The sequence below is a fragment of the Bison bison genome, unplaced genomic scaffold, assembly GCF_000754665.1.
Source record: "Bison bison bison isolate TAMUID 2011002044 unplaced genomic scaffold, Bison_UMD1.0 scf7180017864029, whole genome shotgun sequence".
NCBI lineage: Eukaryota > Metazoa > Chordata > Mammalia > Artiodactyla > Bovidae > Bison > Bison bison.
Window position 1 is genome coordinate 1,883,393 of NW_011494601.1, and position 21,233 is coordinate 1,904,625.

The 21,233-nt window shown below is 38.5% G+C and overlaps 1 protein-coding gene across 2 annotated transcripts in view; it reads left to right on the forward strand.

Annotated features, from left to right (window-relative positions):
• The window catches only part of DYDC1 (DPY30 domain containing 1), a 24,763-nt gene extending 19,263 nt beyond the window's left edge, over nucleotides 1-5,500 (forward strand). Inside the window, exons 6-8 of one of the 2 annotated variants that reach the window (XM_010834151.1) lie at nucleotides 374-427; nucleotides 1,255-1,356; nucleotides 5,318-5,485. In XM_010834151.1, coding sequence (XP_010832453.1) covers nucleotides 374-427; nucleotides 1,255-1,356; nucleotides 5,318-5,347 — 186 coding nt within the window. In that variant the 3' untranslated portion in view covers nucleotides 5,348-5,485. Of the gene's footprint in view, nucleotides 1-373; nucleotides 428-1,254; nucleotides 1,357-5,317 lie in introns of both variants that reach the window. The other variant, XM_010834150.1, reaches the window with a different exon arrangement.
• Nucleotides 5,501-21,233: the final 15,733 nt, after the last annotated feature.

Genomic DNA, 21,233 nt, shown 5'->3' on the forward strand with positions numbered 1-21,233 from the left:
GTAGCCTACTACGGTCCTCCGTCCATGGGATTTTCCAGGCAAGAGTACTGGAGTGGGTTGCCATTTCCTTCTCCAGAGGATCTTCCTGACCCAGGGATTGCATCCAGGTCTCCTGCACTGTAGGCAAATGCTTTACCATCTGAGCCACCAGGTAACATTCTATTTAATTATAAACAAAATATGGTAGTCACGTATATTAGAGTATTAAATGAGACTGTATCTATAGTTTTGTATTCAGATTTCTCCTTTAAGAAGGTCAGCATTTTTGCTGTTAAATGGGTCATAATGTAAAAATAAAAGCCTTAAAAATTAAACATGGAATCAAAATGAAAAGCATATTCAAAGTATTTTTCTCCATTTTTATATATTATAGGAGTTGAGAATGAGCATGGAAAATATGGCTAAGGAAGATACTTTACATGGAGAGGTGAGAACAAAAAGTTACTCTGTTATGGGATACGAATAAGTATCCTGGAGTGTGACGCTAAATTTTGATGCATTAGTAGATATGTTTTAAAAACAATTTTATGTACCTGTGTTTGGCTGTGTTGGGTCTTCTTGCTGCACAAGGCTTTCCTCTAGGTGCAGTGAGTGGGTGCTATTCTCTAGTTGAGGTACCCGGGCTTCTCATTGTGGGGGCTTCTCTTGTTGTGGAGCACAAGCTCTAGGGCACATGGGCTCAGTAGCTGCAGCTCCCAGACCCTAGAGCCCAGGCTCGATGGTTGTGGCACACAGGCTTAACTGCTCCTGCAGCGTGTTGGATCCTCCCGAGCCCATGTCTCTGGCTTTGATAGGCAACTTCTTTAACACTGAGCCACCAGGGAAGCCCCGTAGCTAAAGTTTTAATATGGAGATTATCAAAACTGATAGTTCAAATACATAATCTAGTAATAACAAGTCACAAATAGGGTGTACTTTAAAGCCAAATCTCAAAGTGGGTAAAACTGGAATATTCAGTTTGTTTTTATATTTTTAGAAACCAGAATATTATGAGATTATTGACCATATGATTACATGCAGTGATACGTTTTAATTTTCTGATGTATTTTTTTTAAAACACATTTTAGCATTTGTTTTTAGAATTCTCTTGTCATTAACAGGTATTGATTCATTCCCTTAACTGACAGTGTTGAATTTTGATGTTATAATTCAGAAATGCCTTAGTAGAACTGAAAGCAAATTAATGTATTAATCTCAAAATCATTTGAAAGTGAAAATGAATTATATGATTCATTTATGATCATATGATTATAGGATGGAGCCGACTCAGGCAAAACACTGGCTGAAATTAGTGATCGATATGGGGCACCAAACTTGAGCAGAGTGGAAGAACTTGACGAACCAATGCTCTCTGACGTGAGTATCCTTAGGAAAGTGTTTTGTGAAAAGCAGAGTTTCTTGTTTTACTTGGGAAAGCCCAGTGTCTCTCAGGCCAGGGTTGGATGGCAAAATCGGTCTTTTGCTTCACAGAAAGAAATCCGTTTTCTGAGTGCCAACTTTTTTCTAATTGGCGTTCTGTGCAGTGTGCTGCTGGCCTGAGAGTGAGGGCAGGCACTGGTCTGGCTCCCCGCAGAAGTGTGGGCGCCGGTGGGGAGGTAGCTGGGTGTTAATGTGGAGTGAACAGTGTGCCCTCCTGTGCAGAGGGTGATACGGTTGTTCAGAAGTGAGGCTTTGAAAATTTCAAAATCTATATTTAAAATGGATGCTTGGGGCTAGAGCACTGGGATGACCCAGAGGGATGGTTGGTATGGGGAGGGAGGAAGGTTCAGGATGGGGAACACATGTATACCGGTGGTGGATTCATTTTGATATTTGGCAAAACTAATACAATTATGTAAAGTTTAAAAATAAAATAAAATTAAAGAAAATTCTAAAAAAAAATAAATAAAATCATGTGGTAAAGTACATAATCTTTAAATTTTGGGGGCCAGTAGTAAACCATGGAGCCAAGTGGATAACCTGATGAGAGTGCGTGTTTTTACAGTATTTATGTACCTTGGCTTGTTTAATAATCATACCGTGTTTCCTGTGCACACGTATTGTGCCCAGTGCTTTTATGGCCAAAACAGGTCGTTCTGACCTTATCTAGGAAAGAAACAAACAACCGGACAAGCAAGTAATTGTCAGTGTTAGAGTGGCCTGGTAATTTCTCCTCCAAAGCAGCATGCTTTGAGAGCGAGAGGAGGAGCTGTTGATATCCGATGCCGTCAGCAGCTATAACCCAGGACTGCCCTGAAAGAGGCTGCACTGAGTCACCTGCATCAGTGGGCACTGACAAAGTAGAACAGCTGCCTGGCTGAAGACCCTGGATCAGGGAAAGCTTCATGGAGAAAGTCAGCCTTGTCACTCAGTGGTGGGGTGGGAGTCTGGGAGCACAGAAAGTATCAAGACCCAACTCAGGGTGAAGAGAGAGGGAATGGGAGGCAGGGAGAGATCAGAGCTAGGACAGTGGAGAAATCAGGGGCCAGACCACTAAAGGACCTGAATTTGTGCTCAGACATATATATTTTATCCTAAAGGCAGTGGAGGTCAACATGCTCAGAGCTGCATCTTAGGAAGGCCATCTGGCTATAGCGTGTAGAAGAAAATGGAGTAATAGATTTGAGAAGACCCACCAGAGGGCTGTTGTAATCTACGGAGAGATAGCACTGATGACCAAAAATAGTATATGGTGTTTTAAGAGCTGTTCAGAAAGTGGAGCTGAGTGGATTTGGTTCTAATCAGTGGCTACATTTTTATTAAATGGCTGCTCTGGTTCAGTACTATGCAGGGAGCTAGAAAATACCAGAGAGCAAAACAGATTGGGTTTCTGGCCTTTGGGATCCATGGACTGGTGGGGAAAGTTCACTGAGAGGACAGAGCAGGGACACCTGACCTAGCCTGGGAGAGTCTTATGCAGGAAATGACATTTAAAGAATTAGCCTGAGATAAGTCTAGCAGATAGAGCAAGATGCTTTCAAGGAACTGGAATAGTCCAATATTTTGGTTTGAGTTGCATGGAGCTAGGAGAAGGAAGTGATTTGAAGGTTGGAGAGGTGGGTACAGGCAAGATCATACTGGGCTCTGTGTGTCATGTTAGGGATTTTGGGCTTAGGTGCAGTAGAAGTCATCCAAAGGGTATATGTGAGGATTAGATATGTGTTTTTAGAAGGTGGAGAGAAGATCTGAGTGGGTGGGAGTGGGAACAGCAGACAACTTAGGAAATTATCATAGTCATTCAGGTGCAAAGTGAATAGGACCAGGATGCACACAGCACAGATGGGGACAGCTGAGTGGATTCGCTATTAGCTGGGAGGATAAGGGAGAGAAAGAAATCAGGGATGAAGCCCAGATTTCTGCCTTGGGCAACTAGACTCGTCACCATTTTTTGAACTTTACCATTGGTTGAATTGAGGAACATATGAAAAGAAAGGTTTTGTGAAAACAATGGCTTCTATTGTGGACATGTTGAGTTCCAGGCCACTCTGAGATATGCAGGTGGGTCTGGAGGACAGGAGAGAAGTCAAGGCAGGAGAGAGGAATTTAGTCATATATACTAAGTGAAGCTAGGAGAGTGAGTCAGATGCTCAAGAGAGAATGCAGAATGTGAAGGAGGGGTCTCAGGGTGAAGTGTGTGTGTGTTTACGTGTGTGTGTGTGTGCGTGTGTATGTGTGTGTGTGTATTTAGTTGCTAAGTCATGTCCAATTCTTTTTTGACTTCATGGACCGTAGCCCACCAGGTTCCTCTGTCCAGGGGATTTCCCAGGCAAGAATACCGGAGTGGGTTGCCATTTCCTTCTCCAGGGGGTCTTCCCAACCCAGGAATCAAACCTGTATCTCTTGCATTGGCAGTTGGATTTTTTACATTGAACCACCTGGGAAACCCTTTCAGGGTGAAACCATGAGAAATTTCAACATCTAAGGGATAGGTACAGGATCTGCAAGAAGGATACAGACAACAATAAGAGAGAATAGCAAGAGAAGTAGAAGAAAGGATGGGTTAATAAATACATTGAGAATACAATTAAATTATTATTCTGTTGAATTTGGGTTTTATGTGAAATAATCCAAAACTATCAAAAAACTTCATTTACATAGTCACATAGACATTACCTAAGCTCTAATTTTGTGTAGCTTGTACATTTCACAGTTCTGATTGTATTTAGTTAGTTCACTTACTCAGTTGTGTCTGACTCTTTGTGATCCCATGGACAGCAGCACACCAGGCTTCTGTGTCCATCACCAACTCCCAGAGCTTGCTCAAACTCATGTCCATCGAGTCAGTGATGCCATCCAATCATCTCATCCTCTGTCGTCCCCTTCTCCTCCTGCTTTCAATCTTTCCCAGCTTCAGGGTCTTTTCTAATGAGTCAATTCTTCGAATCAGGTGGCCAGAGTATTGGAGTTTCAGTTTCAGCGTCAGTCCTTCCAATGAATATTCAGGACTGATTTTCTTTAGGATTGACTGGTTGGATCTCCTTGCAGTCCAAGGGACTCTCAAGAGTCTTCTCCAACACCACAGTTCAAAAGCATCAATTCTTCAGCACTCAGCTTTCTTTATAGTCCCACTCTCACATCCATACATGACTACTGGAAAAACCATAGCTTTGACTAGATGGACCTTTTTTGGCAAAGTAGTGTCTCTGTTTTTTAATATGCTCTCTAGATTGGTCTTGGAGAAGGCAATGGCACCCCATTCCAGTACTCTTGCCTGGAAACTCCCATGGACGGAGGAGCCTGGTAGGCTGCAGTCCATGGGGTCGCTAAGAGTCGGACACAACTGAGCGACTTCACTTTCACTTTTCACTTTCATGCATTGGAGAAGGAAATGGCAACCCACTCCAGTGTTCTTGCCTGGAGAATCCCAGGGATGGGGGAGCCTGATGGGCTGCTGTCTATGAGGTCGCACAGAGTCGGACAAGACTGAAGTGACTTAGCAGCAGCAGCAGGTTGGTCATAGCTTTTCTTCCAAGGAAAATTGTATTTCTAATTGTATTAATTAAAATTTCTAATTGATGCAGGATACAGGATGCTTGGGGCTGGTGCACTGGGACGACTCAGAGGGATGGTACAGGGAGGGAGGTGGGAGGGGGTTCAGGATTGGGAACACGTGTACACCCGTGGCGGATTCATGTTGATGTATGGCAAAACCAATACAATATTGTAAAGTAAAAAAAAAAAATTTAAAGTAAAAATAAAATAATAAAATTTCTAATTGTATTAAAGCATATTTTAATATAATATGATACAATTAATTTTAATACAAAAGCATATAATTAATAATTAATTAAAATTTATAATTGTATTAAAGCATATTTACTTTTCATTTTGTTTCTAGGTTGCATTAAACATTGATCAAGATTTGTAGACTCAACGAACCTAAGAACAATACATTTTTCTTCTTGTTTCAAGTTTCAAAATAGGAGGTCCCCGGTTGTATTTTTTTCCCTCCAAACTTGTACTCTGCTTTTCCTCCCTCTAACCACAGCTTTATAAATGAGTTTCAAGTGTGGCCTTAAAATATTGCTTTTTTAATGTAACTGGCTACGTGTATGACGTCATTGAGAGAACAGGAGAGAACTTTTCCCAAAGCAACCAAAAGGAGCAAGTGGGAGACCAGCTGAAAAGAGTGTAACAAGATTGCCTGAGGTGAAAGTTACTGGTCTGTGAGAAGTGAAAGAGGCTGCCACTCTGTAGGGCTCAGGAACATTCCACATGCTTTAGATATGATGATGTCCTCCTGGGAGTGCAGTGCAAAGACGTCCCCAGTTCGCTGGGAAATGATGCTTTGCAGTTCCACTTAAGCCATGCTTGTTGATGCGGCTGGGGTGGGGAGGGATGCCGAGTCCCCGCACAGGGAAGCTTTGTCTCTTTTGGAACAATCTTTGGGCAAAGGGATGATGTGCTGCTGTTGAAGGGAAGATCTCTCTTCCTTCAGTGGGTGCTGGGCGGTCTGTGGACCCTGACTGCACTCTTGGCCTCTTAAGTTTCAGGGCTAGCTTTGAACTTTAGGGAGAAATTTGCTTTTATAAGACATTTTTCCAGATCTATGTTTATGCCAAGAAGAGGCTTCTTCTAAAAAAAAAAAATTCTAGTTTTAATTATAATATACCTTTTCTGACACAATGAGAAGAGAACAACCTAATTGCTTAAATGGGGGAAGAAAAAGGGAAAAAAATTATGGGAAAGAATACAGATTTCATTGAAGAGAAACGTTAAATCAGTCCTATACTTTTTTAAAAAACTTAAAGACTTTGGGGCTGCGCTGGGTGTTCACTGCTGCCACGGGTGGCTTTCTGTTGCGGTGAGCGGGGCCACTTTCCATCGTGGTGTGCGGGCTTCTCACTGCCGTGGGTTCTCCTGTGGAGGATGCAGGTTCTAAGTGAACGGGCTTCAGTAGTTGTGGTGCAGGGCTTAGCTGCCCTGTAGCATGCAATCTTCCTGGACCAGAGATCAAACCTGTGTCCTTTGCATCTGCAGGTGAATTCTCAGCCACTGTACCACCAGGGAAGTCCAGTTCTGTACTATTTTTTTTTTTGAGAAAAAAGTTCCAGGTGCCCCAGAGCCATCGATAACTTCTCTGTCAATCAGGCTGCCAGGTACTCTGCCCCCACATATGGATGACCTGTGTTCACTGCACCCAGGCAGAAGTGTTGAAGGCAGCAGGAGAGTGTCCTTCAAGCCTCGGCCTCAACCAATGTGGCCCCATCAAGGGGGGCTGGGTGTGGAAAGACAGGCTCAGAGGGCACCTTGGATTCACTCAGCCCATGTCACTCCCCAAAGAGTGCAGTCTGGCCCTGGCATTTGGCAGCAAGACTTTCTGAGTGTTAGTCAGCACTCCAGAGTGTTAGTCACAAGGCGAAGCTTTGTGGCTCTGGGCTAGGGGGTGGTCTTGTGTGAAGAGTCCCCAGCCAGAGCTTGGCATAAGAGGAAGAAGGTAGAATGGGATAAGAAAGGAGATGAAAGGTGTTCAACCTTTGTCTGGGGAGAGATTCCTCAGGAGGATTCAGCTGGTGATCAGGGTGCAAGGGAAGAGTCTTCCATCTCCACCAGGAGATGACTCACAGATACAGCAGATGCCCACTGGGACTAGGGCAAGGCTGTCATCCTCGGGCAGACACTTATGCTGAGTTTGAATCTGAGTCTTAGAGTTGCTTGCTAATGGCAGCAAGACTTATTTTAGACCCATCCAAAGGATGGAGTCCTCTGTCCATTAGATTTCCCAGGCAAGAATACTGGAGTGGGTTGTCATTTCTTCAGGGATCTTCCCAACCCAGGAATGAAGCCTGCATCTTCTGCATCGACAGAGAAGCTTGGTGTGGGCCTCACAGTCCATTGGGTAGCAAAGGCTAAACAGTGACAAGAAAGGGTGGGGTGGGGACGCCTCCTGTTCTGGTGTACTTTTAGGTAGCTAGATAAGATCCTGTTTTGGTTGAAGTATTCTAGGTTTTCCTCCTGATCTGGTTCTTAGTGGAAGGCAAAGAGAAGGAAGAAATGAAAGAAAGGAGAGACATAAAGGATCTAAACATAAATAAACTCTAGGTTTCTGCTTCTTTTTGCTTCACTCACTAGTTGTAGTTTTTTAGATTCCACATGTAAGTGGCATCATGCAGTTAAATAGACGTTTTGGCTGAATCTTGAATAGCCAAGTATGAAGTTCACTGTTCAGCTGAAGTTAAGGCTGAAGTTACAGGTTAACTTCTGGGACATAGCAATTTTTAAAACTACACTTTTATTAGAATTTTGGTTTAATATTATGCTGGAGCAGTGATTTTTCAACATTTTTAAATTCTTGGAACTTTTGTGGTCACTGTGCCACAAAATTTTGGTACTATGTAAGTGTTTGTTTTCAGCTAAAATAGAGAAAGAAGGTACTTTTTAGTACTTTTTCCCCCCAATGTGTTTTTTCTTTAAGCTCTCTATTGTTCATTTGTGTTTGATACTTCTGGATACCTAATTTTTCTCCAATTCAGTTTTCTGCTCTGTAGATGCTATATTTTTAAATTTTGTTTGGATTGAAGATGACTTATCCAGCTATATATATTTTTGGGACATAACAGCTTTATTGAGATAAAATTCACAATCACCCATGTAAAATTTACAGTTCATTGGTTCTTAGTACATTCACTGGTTTGTACAACCATCACCACAATCAGTTTTAGAACATTTTCATCACCCCAAGAAGAAACTGTCTGATTTAGTGCTCATGACACCCAGATCCTTCCCCCGCAACTCTAGGCAACTACTAATCTCTTGAGAATCCCTTGGACTGCAAGGAGATCCAACCAGTCCATCCTAAAGGAGATTAGGCCTGGGTGTTCATTGGAAGGACTGATGCTGAAGCTGAAACTCCAATACTTTGGCCACCTCATGCAAAGTGTTGACTCATTGGAAAAGACCCTGATGCTGGGAGGGATTGGGGGCAGGAGGAGAAGGGGATGACAGAGGAAGAGATGGCTGGATGGCATCACTGACTCGATGGAGTCTGAGTGAACTCCAGGAGTTGGTGATGGACAGGGAGGCCTGGTATGCTGCGATTCATGGGGTCACAAAGAGTCGGACACGACTGAGTGACTGAACTGAATCTAATTTTTCTGTATAACATCAGAAAACACAGCATCTGATCCACCATTAGTATAGTTAAGAATAACTGTTGGGTTAGGGTGATGATAGTCTGTGCCTCCTTCTGTGGCCTACTTCTGTGGCCACTCTTGCAACTCTCAAGTAATTTGTATGGTTACAATATGACCATCCAATCCTAATCATTTTAATATTAGTTGCTAATTTTTATCCAAATCAAACTTTGCATTGGAGTTTGTGAAATTCATTGTTAATTCTATTTTCCTTTTACATTTATGTCCAGCATTCTTCTGAAAAGTTTTTCATAATCACTGAGAATCATTCGGTTACCCCCAAAAGTAATTCTTCTGAAAAAGAGATCAATGTTTCTTTTCCCTTAATTACTAACCTTAAAAGCAAGGAATTCAAGTAGCTATGAATAGTGGCACTTTCCCCTACATTTCTTTTAATTGATTATCATTATGGGCTTATGGTACTTCTTTGATTTAGCAGTGTCTTTCAACCCATTAGTTATTTTTCATTATCATCACCTGGGTAAGTGAGTAATCTCCTTTATTCCTTATGTATGGTATTGCCACTACTCAGGACCCTGCATAATTGATATTATTCACTAGTCTGCAGATGAAGGAACTGAGGCACGAAGAGAGGGGCTTTGCCTCATTTTAAACAGTTGGTAAGTGACAGAGCTGACTTGGACTGAGCCTTTGTTGGGCCTAAAAGTCAGTGCTGCTGATGTGCTCACTCGTGGCCGACTCTTTGCGACCCCATGGACTGTAGCCCGCCAGGTTCCTCTGTCCATGGAATTTTCCAGGCAAGAATACTACCGTGGGTTGCCATTTCCTTCTCCATCAAAGTCAGTATTTTCTGTCAATTCACTATGTGGATTCTGGATAGGGATGAGAAAATTGAAAGTAATTTTTTTTTTTAAAAGATCTGAAACAATTGTTTGTATAGCTCAATGTTCATAAAGAATTAGACTTTTTAAGTATATGTTTTAGTTTTTATTGTGGTAAGATGCACATAACATGAAATTTACCATTTTACCATTTTAAAGTGTACAGTTCAGTGGCAGTAAATAAAATCAGCCATCGCTGTACTTGATATCATGCCGCCATCCTCACTGTCTGGTTCCAGGATGTCTTTATCAAAGCTGGAGACTACACACCCATTAAGTGATCATTCCCCATTCCTCCCTGCTCCCAACCCCTCCCAACCCCTGAGTAGGTTTCTATGAATTTACCGGTTCTGGAAACTTCAAATAAATGGAATACATGGCCTGGCTTCTGTCACCTCCATAATGTCTTCAAAGTTCATCTAAGTTGTACCATATATCAGAACATTTTTTGTCACCGAATGATAACTTACTGCTTTGATATGTACCACACTTATCCATTTGTCAATCCATGGTCACTAGGGTGATTTCTGCCTTTGGGCTATTGTGCATAATGTTGCTATCAACTTGTGTATTCAGACTTTTATGTGGACATGGGTTTTCAGTTCTTTTGAGTCTATACCTCGGAGTGAGTCATACAGTAATTCTATGTTGAAGTTTTTGAGGAACCTCCAAGTTACTTTCCACTGCAGCTACACCATTTTACATTCCTACCAAAAATATATCATCCCCACTTACACTTGATATTTACCATTTTCTTTTTGTGTGTGTGGCTATCCTAATGGACTTGAAGTCGTATGTCATTGTGGTTTGTATTTCCCTAATTACTTAATAACTAAGCATCTTTACATGTGCTTGTTGGTCATATTTATGTTTTTGGAGAGATGTTCATTCAAGTCCTTTGGCTGTTTTTATTTTTTTATTTTTTTGTAGTTTTAAGCTTTTTTTTTTTTTTAGAAAAATACATTTTTTGGATTCTAGACCCTTATTGGTTGTATAATTTGCAAATATTTTCTCCCATTCTCTCACTCTCCTGATAGTGTCTTTTAATCCTCCAAAGATTTCATTTTCAAAAAGTCCAGTTCATCTATTTTTTCTTCTGTTACTTGTGCTTTTGATGTCATATCTAAGAAATTATTGCCAAATCCAAGGTCATAAAGGTTTACACCCATGGTTTCTTTGAAAAGTTTCATAATTTTAACTTTTATTTGGATCTTTAATCCATTTCAAGTTAATTTTATATATAATATGAAGTAAAGGTCCAACTTCTTTCTTTTGCATTTGCCTATTCCGTTATCCCAGAACCGTTCATTGAAGAGACTGTTCTTTCTCCATTGAAAGGTCTTGGCACTCTGTTGAAATCAATTAAGATAATGTATATGTATGGGTTTACATACATTGTGGACTCTCCATACATACATTATGGACTCTCCATGCTATTCAATCAATCTATATTACTGTTTTTGTCCCAGTAATACCCTCTTTTGACTATTGTAGCTTTGTAATTTTTATGAGTTTTGAAATTGAAAAGTGTGAGCCCTCCAACTTTGTTCTTTTTCAATGTTTTGGCTATTAGGCCCCCTTGACATTGCATATGAATTTGAGGATTGTCTTTTTCATTTTTGTAAGGGAGGACACTGGGATTTTGATGGGGATTTCATTGAATCCTTAGAAAGGTTTGGGATATATGGCCATCTTAACAGTGTTAAGTCTTCCAATTCACAAACACAAGATGTTTTTCTATTTAAGTTGTCCTCATTTCTGTCAAAAATGTTTTGTATTTTTCAGCACACAGGCCTTCTTGGTTATATTTATTCCTAAGTATTATTAATGCTATTATAAATGCAATTATTTTATTGATCTCTCTTTTACATTGTTCATTACTTATGTACTGAAATGCAATTGGTTTTGTTTATTGGTCTTATATCCTGAAATTTTGTTGAATTTATGTATTAGCTCTAGTAGTTTTTTTCTTTTTGTGATTGCTTAGAATTTTTTATGCACAAGATCATGTCATTTACAAAGAGAGATAATTTTACTTCTTCCTTTCCAATTTGTGCCTTTTTATTCTTTTTCTATTGTCTCAATTGCTCTGGCCAGAACTTTCAGTATAACATTGAATAGAAGTATTGAAAGCAGGCATCCTTGTTTTGTTCCTGATTTTAGGGGAAAAGCTTTCCATCTTTCATAAGTAAGTATTATGTGACTGTGGTGTTTTATAGTTTTTTTTTATCAATTGAAAATTCCATGTATTCATGATGTGTTAAATGTTTTTATCATATGATCCTTTTTATGTTTTTCTAGGGCCAATTTACTGGGAATTAGTTAAGGATATTTGTATCCATATTCAAAACAGATACTGGTCTATAGTTTTCTTGTGTTGTTCTTCACTTTGGTATCAGTTTAATACTGGTTTCATAGAATAAGTAAGGAAGCATTCCTTTTTCTTTTGTTCTCGGAAGAGTTTATGAAGGATTGGTATTAATTATTCTTTAATTGGTAGAATTTTTTTAATTGATAGAATTCACCTATAAAGCCTTCTAGATCTATACTTTTTTTGTTGGAAGCTAATGATTACTAATTCATTCTCTTTACTTCCAGTATTTCTGTTTCTTTTTGAGTCAGTTTTTGTAGTTTATGTCTTTCTAGAAGTCTGTTCATTTCACCTAAGTTATTTAATTTGGCATAGAGTTAACATACAATCCTTATAATCCTTTATGGGATGCATATATATTTTTGAGTTAGTGTATTAATTTTCTTTGATAAATACCCAGAAGTGGAATTTCTGGATCATATAGTTTTACTTTATTTTTTTGAGGAACCCTGTACTATTTTTCATAGTGGCTACACCAATATACAATTCCCAAAAGAGTGTACTGGGGACTCATTTTCTTTACATCCTCCCCAATACTTGCTATTTTTTGTGTTTTTTGATAGCGTCATTCTAGTGGGTATGACGTGCTATCTCTTTGTGGTTTTTATTTGCATTCCATGATGATTAGTAATGTTGAGCACCTTTTCATGTTAGCCATCTGTGCGTCTTTGAAAAAATGTCTATTTGGATCCCCTGCCTATTTAAAAATTTTTTTTGATATTGAATTGTATGAATTCTTAGCAGATATATGCTTTTTCAAGTATTCTTTCCCATTTGGTAGGTTGCCTTTTCCTTTTGTTGGTGGTCTCTTTTGCCATGCAGAAGCTTTGTAGTTTGACATAGTCTCACTTGTTTATTTCTGGTTTTGTTGCCTTTGGTCTGATGTCAGATTTAAAAAATAATCACCTAGAATGATGTCAAAGAGCTTACCACCTATGTTCTCTTCTAGGAGTTTTATGATTTGGGGTCTTTAATAATTTTGAGTTAATTTTTGTAAGTGGTGTAAGATAGTGGTTTCATTCTTTTGCATGTGGCTATCCAGTTTTTCCAACACCATTTATTGAAGACACTGTCCTTTAAAAGAAATATGTAAATAAATAATACTCTGGTTTAGAATAATGCCTACTTAATTTTATTTATTTACAGAAACTGCTTCTACATAGCTCTATTTTCTCCCTCTTTTGTGCTATCATTGTCACAGAAATAACACTTTCAAATTTGTATGCCCATTAACACAGATTTTTAATTGTTGCTTTTAAATAATATAGGAGAAAAAGTTACAAACAAAAATACATAATTATGGGTATAAATGTTCATTATTTCTTCATGGGAATTCAAATTACTGTCCAGTTTCATTTCCGCCTGAAGAATTCTCTTTAGTATTTCTTGCAGAGCAAGTCTGCTAGCAATGAATTCTGTTAGCTTTGTTTTAATTTCTCATTGATTTCTGAAGGATGATTTTGTTGAATATAGAGTTATTATCAGTGTTTTCTTTTAGCACTTTGAATACGTAATCCCACTGCCTTCTAGCCTCCAAGGTTTCTGATGAGGAATTAGCTGTTAATTTCATTGAGCATCCCTTGTATGTGATAAGTTGCTTCTCTGTTGCTGCTCCCAAGATTCAGTCCTTATCTTTGGATAGATTGGTTATGATTTCCTTCAATATGCATCTCTTTGAGTTTATCCTACCTGGAGTACACTGGGGCTTCTTGGATTTGTGGTTTAATATTTTCTATAAAATTTGGGAAGTTTGGGACCATTACTTCTTCAAATATTATTTTAGCTTCTTTTTCTTTCTGCAACTCCTTTATGCACATGTTGGTATAATTGATGGTGTTCTATTTGTCTTTCAGGCTTCGTTATTTTATACTTTTTTTCTTTCTTTGTCTCAGAGTGAATAATGTCAATTGACCTATCTCCATAATATTGATTTATTCTTCTGCCAGCTCAATTCTGCTATTGCATTCCTCATATGAATTTTTCACTCTAGTCACTATTTTTCAACTCCAGAATTTCTATGTTTTCTTTAGTTTTTATGGTTTATTTTAGCTCTTTGAACATATTTAAAATAGTTGATTTAAGGCTTTGTCTAATAAATTCCACGCTTGACTTTTCCTTAGGGACAATTTCTAATAATCCTTTCTTTTTCTGAATATGGGCCATACTTTCTTGTTTCTTTGCATACCTTGCAATTTTTTGGAAATTGGGTATTTCAAAACATATGTATTATATATTATAAAACACTGGTGAAAGAAATCAAAGAGGACACTAATAGATGGAGAAATATACCATGTTCATGAATTGGAAGAATCAGTATAGTGAAAATGAGTATACTACCCAAAGCAATTTATAGATTCAATGCAATCCCTATCAAGCTACCAACGGTATTCTTCACAGAGCTAGAACAAATAATTTCACAATTTGTATGGAAATACAAAAAACCTTGAATAGCCAAAGCAATCTCAAGAAAGAAGAATGGAACTGGAGGAATCAACCTGCCTGACTTCAGGCTCTACTACAAAGCCACAGTCATCAAGATAGTATGGTACTGGCACAAAGACAGAAATATAGATCAATGGAACAAAATAGAAAGCCCAGAGATAAATCCACGCACATATGGATGCCTTATCTTTGACAAAGGAGGCAAGAATATACAATGCATTAAAGACAATCTCTTTAACAAGAGGTGCTGGGAAAACTGGTCAACCACTTGTAAAAGAATGAAACTAGAACACTTTGTAACACCATACACAAAAATAAACTCAAAATGGATAAAGATCTAAACGTAAGACCAGAAACTATAAAACTCCTAGAGGAGAACATAGGCAAAACACTCTCTGACATACATCACAGCAGGATCCTCTATGACCAACGTCCCAGAATATTGGAAACAAAAGCAAAAATAAACAAATGGGACCTAATTAAACTTAAAAGCTTCTGCACAACAAAGGAAACTATAAGCAAGGTGAAAAGACAGCCTTCAGAATGGGAGAAAATAATAGCAAATGAAGCAACTGACAAACAACTAATCTCAAAAATATACAAGCAACTCCTACAGCTCAATTCCAGAAAAATAAGTGACCCATTCAAAAAATGGGCCAAAGAACTAAATAGACATTTCTTGGTGGGAATGCAAACTAGTACAGCCACTATGGAGAACAGCGTGGGGATTCCTTAAAAAACTGGAAATAGAACTGCCTTATGACCCAGCAATCCCACTGCTGGGCATACACACTGAGGAAACCAGAAGGGAAAGAGACACGTGTACCCCAATGTTCATCGCAGCACTGTTTATAATAGCCAGGACATGGAAGCAACCTAGATGTCCATCAGCAGATGAATGGATAAGAAAGCAGTGGAACATATACACAATGGAGTATTACTCAGCCATTAAAAAGAATACATTTGAATCAGTTCAATTGAAGTGGATGAAACTGGAGCCTATTATACAGAGTGAAGTAAGCCAGAAAGAAAAACACCAATACAGTATACTAACGCATATATATGGAATTTAGAAAGATGGTAATGACAACCCTGTATGCGAGACAGCAAAAGAGTCACAGATGTGTAGAGCAATCTTTTGGACTCTGTGGGGTGGGGGATGATTTGGGAGAATGGCATTAAAACATGTATAATATCATGTAAGGAACGAATCGCCCGTCCATTTCAATGTACGATACTGGATGCTTGGGGCTGGTGCACAGGGATGAACCAGAGGAATGGTACAGGGAGGGAGGAGGGAGGAGGGTTCAGGATGGGGAACACATGTATACCTGTGGTGGATTCATGTTGATATATGGCAAAACCAATACAATATTGTAAAGTTAAAAAATAAAATTAAAAAAAATCTAAAAAAAGAAACAAAACATATGTATTGACAATTCTGGAAAACAGATTCTACCCTCTCCCCAGAATTTATTATTGCTGATTTGTTCTTGTTGTTGTTGTTTGTTTGTTTAGTAACTTTTCTGAATTAATTTTATAATGTCTGTATGTTTTGTCATATGTGGTCATTGAAGTCTGCTTGGGTTACTTAGTCAGACTTTGATTTGACAGAGGTTTCTTTTCATGTTTGAAACCAATAAATCTTTCAGACTTTGTTGTGGTGTGCATTCAGTGCTTAGGTATGTAGTTTACAGCTCTGCTTTAACCTTCACTTTCTGATTGTGTTGAGCCTCCTCCAGTTGAGAGCTTAGGGTCTTCTTGGGTCTTTCTTAACTGTGTATATAGCCTTAGGCATGCAACCCAGCAAACATGTAGCCTTCTCAATTTCTAGCAATATCCCAGAACTTTTAATAGTCCCCTATGGAATCTCATTCTTAAGCTTTTTGACTTAAGTTTTTGGTCATCTTGCTCTTTGTCCCAATCATTATCACTGCATCAGTCAGCTATAATGTTAAAAAAAGTTGGTGCTGATTTTTTGTTTGTAATAGGTGAACTTTGAGCCATGTCAAATATAGTTTTTCAAGTGGGATTTTCCATGGAACTTCCAGGCAAGTCAAATAATGACTATTTTCTGGGAATTGGCCTTTAGATAAGTTCCATCCTGATTCTGCCTTTTTTTTTTTTTTTTTTGGCTAATAGGTCATTGATTTTCACCATGGTTTCAACGTGAAAGCTCTGTTGGTTTTCAAGACTACCATAGACTTGGGAGTAGGGGAATGGGAATAGAGAAAGGTAAGTAGCCACAAAGTTCATGCTATTCTTAAGATTCAGCTATTTTTCTTGAATGAATATTCCCTGAATTTTTGCCAGTCTTTGGTTAATTTTAAGAGTTCTGAAAAAGTTGGTTTTGACAGTTTATACCAGTATTATTATGTTTTTATGGAGAAGAGGATTTTTGGAGATCTTTATTTTTAGAGATCTTTATTTTTGGAGATCATTATTTTACCTTTATTTTATTTTGTTTTTTATTTTTTTTTTACCTTTATTTTAAAATTGTTTATTTTTGTTCTTAGGCATCCTCATGAGATAAGGCCAAATGGTACATTCCTTTCTAACATTAAATGAAATCTATAATCATCTATCATGTAAATGATATGAGATGTAAGCCTTTGAATTTTGTATATAAATGTTTTCTGGATTTTAACATTTGTCTTTGAGGCAGTTTTCCACTGCTTATAAAATTGTAAGTTGACAGTTTTTTCTCTTTCAGTATTTTAAGGATGATTTCTTGTTCTCTTCTCATTTGCTTTGTTTTTGATAAGAGATCTAATATCACCCTTAGCTGTTCTTATGTAATATATCTATTTTCTCTGATTTTAATATTTTATCTTTATTACTGGTTTTGAACAATTTGATTTTGATGTGCCTTGGTGTACTTTCCTTCATGTTTTGTATGCCTTAGGTTTATTTGAGTTTCTTGGCTTAGGTTTTTATTAAATTTGAAAAAAGTTTTAGTCTTTATTTCTTAAGTATTTTTCACTATCATCTCTCTAGGGTGAACTGAGCTCACTGATGTTGTAATTCCCTCTTTTTGTTTTTTTGCCTCTCCATGTTTCATTTTTGAAAGTTTCTGTTGCTAAAGATTTTTTTTTTCCTCTGCAATATCTACTGTTAATCCTGTCTGGTATATTTAGCATTTATAGTTATTATTTTTATAATATCATCCATCCTCTACTTAATATGTTCATTCTTTCCTCTAGCTTCTAAAATGTATAGGAGACAATTAGAATGATTGCATTAATGTTTCTGGTTACTAATTCTGTTATTGCATTGGGACAATTTTGATTTATTTTTTCCTTATTATAGGTTATTTTTCTTCTTTGCTTGGTAACTTTTTATGTGAATTTTGTCTTCTTGAATGTTGACCATTTTTATTCCTACAGTAAATATTTTCGAGCTTTTTACCTAGGTGCAATTAAGTTACTTGGAAATAGTTTGATATCTTTTCAGGTCTTAGTTTTAAGAAGCTTTGTGAATTGGGACCAAGGGTGCATTCAGTCTTGGGCTAATTTTGCCCTGCAGCTAAGGCAATAGTCTTGAATGTATGCTACCCAATGCTAGTGAGTTATGAGGAGTCCCACTTTGGCTGTGGGAAGATCAATTATTTTATTGTAGTTTTGAAACCACTTTATTTTTTCCAAAGAAAATCTATTATTTTAAAAAATTAGTTATTTTACTTTTAAATTTTATTGGATTATAATTGATTTACAATTTGTGTTAGTTTTAGGTGTACAGTCAAGTGATTCAGTTTTACATACACATATATTCATTCTTTTTCAGATTCTTTTTGCATATAGAAAAACCACTTTATTGATGTGTGATTGACAGGAAGAGAACTTTTTCCTGAGTCTTCTTGAGCCATGCTGTCTAAGCATTTCAGGGGGTTCCTTCTTTAGCTTTGTGTCATTTCCTCTTACACAGACATTTATTACCCAGCTGAAGAGGACCGTCTGTAGGTTTCCCTGTGCTGTCAGTTCCTTTTCCTTCAGTCAAGGAGACACCAGGCTTCATATACTTCCCCCTCCCTCAGTAGAGAATACTTTTTCCTCATTTCTCAATGGTTACTGTCCCTTGCTGCTCAGCCATCGCTGTCTTGAAATGTATTGTTTCAGGTATTTTGTCCTGGTTCTGTTTCATGTGCAAGACCTGTCCCTTTTACACCAGTCTGGCTTGAAGCCAAAGATCAAACCCTATAGACTTTTTCTCATGAAAAACTGTTCCTTTGCTATACTCATCTTTCTTAATTTTATGAAGTTTAGTGTGATTATTTTCTGAGGACTTTAGGGGTCCTGAATGTACCTAATGATTTATATCTCTTATCCTGTTTGAAACCAGGCATAAGGGGCCAAATGCCCCTTATGAGTCAAAGAATCGACTTCACATGTTAATTTCATCAAAGAGTGCCCTTTGGACACTGGGCCAAAACAGAGTGTTTCATTCCTCCTGGTTAGTCTCAAGAAAAGCAGCCGGGGAGCTGCAGTTCTGTGTCAGGTGGAGAGCCTGTCCTATTGGCTTCTCAGGGGGAGATGAAAGCACAGAGGGTCTTTGGGGTCTTTGGTTGGTTTGGTTGGCTGAGACATTGAGAAGCAAGAGCTCTAAGTCCCAGGTGGGCCTGGGGCCTTTACACCAGACCCACTCATCCTTCTCTTGGAAGAAGCAAGAGAGGAGGGTGGTGCAGAGGTAACCTGGCTATTCTGCCACACACATCACTCCATCCTGGGAAATGGTACCATATTAGTCTTGTTTTGGCTGAAATAACTTAAAACCCCAATTCAGCTGGCTTCAGGGATCAGATAACTAATCATCTCCACAAGAAGTGCAGGCTCCAATCATGACAGATCAGGGCTCTAGCTCCCTTGTCTTGGCTCTGTCATTCTCTTCTATTGGCTTCATCCTCAGATTTCTCACAGCTTGACTGCAGTAAATAAATCCGGGTGTTATATTCAGATACAGCAGCATCTTATGTAAGAATTAGGGAGACTCTATCTTCCTGGGTGTTATTATATTCCTGGAAACTGTTTAGCAAACTTCTTTTCCTGTCTCACATGATTGCACTATATATATATCATCTCCAATCTCATTTCCAACAAAGATGTGTAGTTATCACCCAAAGTACTTACACACCATTGATTCATTCATTGATTCATCAGTTTAGATTCTTTTATTCTCAATCTGTATCGAAGACACATCACTAGTTACAGGGCAGGGCCAGGGTGAGGCAAATGTGATAAAAGTTTAAGTGCAAACTCTGTAATTGCAGGAACCTGAGAATGCTTGGCTCTTACATTTTGCCCCCTAGGCACTCTGTTTGCATTGCCCTAGTCCTGCCCTGCTAGTTACTGTAGGAAATAAAAATAAAGTATTACTTTTTCCCTGACAGAGCTTTTGTGTCACTGAAAAGCATAACCATGTGCACATATTTGGGGCAGTGTGTTTGAAACAATTAATTGGCACAAATAGGACCAAAGAAATTAGAGGAGGGAGTTATTTTTTAAATTCAATTTATTTTTAATTAAAGGATAATCGCTTTACAGAACTTTGTTGTTTTCTGTCAAATCTCAACACGAATCAGCCATAGGTATGTATACATATGTCCCCTCCCTCTTGAACCTGAGGAGGGAGTTATTTGAGCAAGCTTTATGAAAGGGAGAGCCTTGAAAAGAATCTTAAGGAAAAGGTAAGTTTTGAACATGTGAAACCCATGGGGATGTGAAGTGAAGTGAAGTGAAAGTCGCTTAGTCGTATCCGACTCTTTGCATCCCTGTGAACTGTACAGTCCATGGAATTTTCCAGGTCAGAATACTGGAGTGGGTAGCCTTCCCCTTCTCCAGGGTATCCTCCCAACCCAGGGATTGAACCCAGGTCTCCTGCATTGCAGGTGGATTCTTTACCAGCTGAGCCGCAAGGGAAGCCCATGGGGATGTGAAGGAACTAGTCAAAGAGAGGGCTAGAGGGACTCTTAGGAGCCAGATCATGGAGGCCATGGATGCCTCCATGGTCTAGACTTGAGATACTGGAGTGATGTATGGAAAGACCCATGATGGTTCTTGAGGGCTTTTTACAGTTTTCATGAAGTATGTGGATGTGAAATTCAGATCATATGGTTAAGGCATAAATTTGGTAGAGAAGGGAAAGATATTGTAAAGCTATTCTTTGGAGAAATTTTGTGATGAAGAGAAAGTGCTTGAGAATTTTGCAAGGTTGAGAAGGGATTCTCCTTTGGGTAGAAAAAAATTTCATGTTTTTTTCAGTAGGCAAGAGGCCGTTGAGTCAACTTGTGGGCAAGCTGAGAGGCAGAGGCTGGAAGTGTGGTTCAGGAGACTTAGAACAGGGTTCCTGGAGAAGGAGAATTAGGTGTGGAACAAAATTACAGGGGAAGGAAAACACTTTGGGAATTACTCTTTTGCTCTCATCCAGGGGTGGGAAGTAGATGTTCTGAGTGAAGGGGAAGAACATTTGGGATAGTGATGCATTCTAGAATTTGCTGGAAGGACTTCTAGTCCTCTTGGTAAAGAAGGAAAGGAGGGCAGAGTTTGGTTATGTACTTGAGTGAGGATGAATTTTAAAATATCTGCTGGGGGAATGGATGAATAAAATGATTGTTGGGTGACTCTGTGCACCCACTTTAAATTTATTCATTCTGAAAACACTTTATGGATACCTTCTCTGCCTCACTTCCCTTATCTGTGTAATAAGTTATGATGCCTGCTTCTTAAGGTTGTAAAGATTAAATGACTTAATTCATATAAAGCTTTTTTAGCATTGCCTAGCATTTAGTAGGCTCTCAAGTAGTGAAGTTGTTACCACTACCATGTTATTTCATTCCCTGGTGGCTCAGATGGTAAAGTGTCTGTCTACAATGGAGGAGACCCGGGTTCAATCCCTGGTTTGGGAATCTCCCCTGAATAATGAAATGGCAATCCATTCCAGTACTATTGCCTGGAAAACCCCATGGACAGAGGA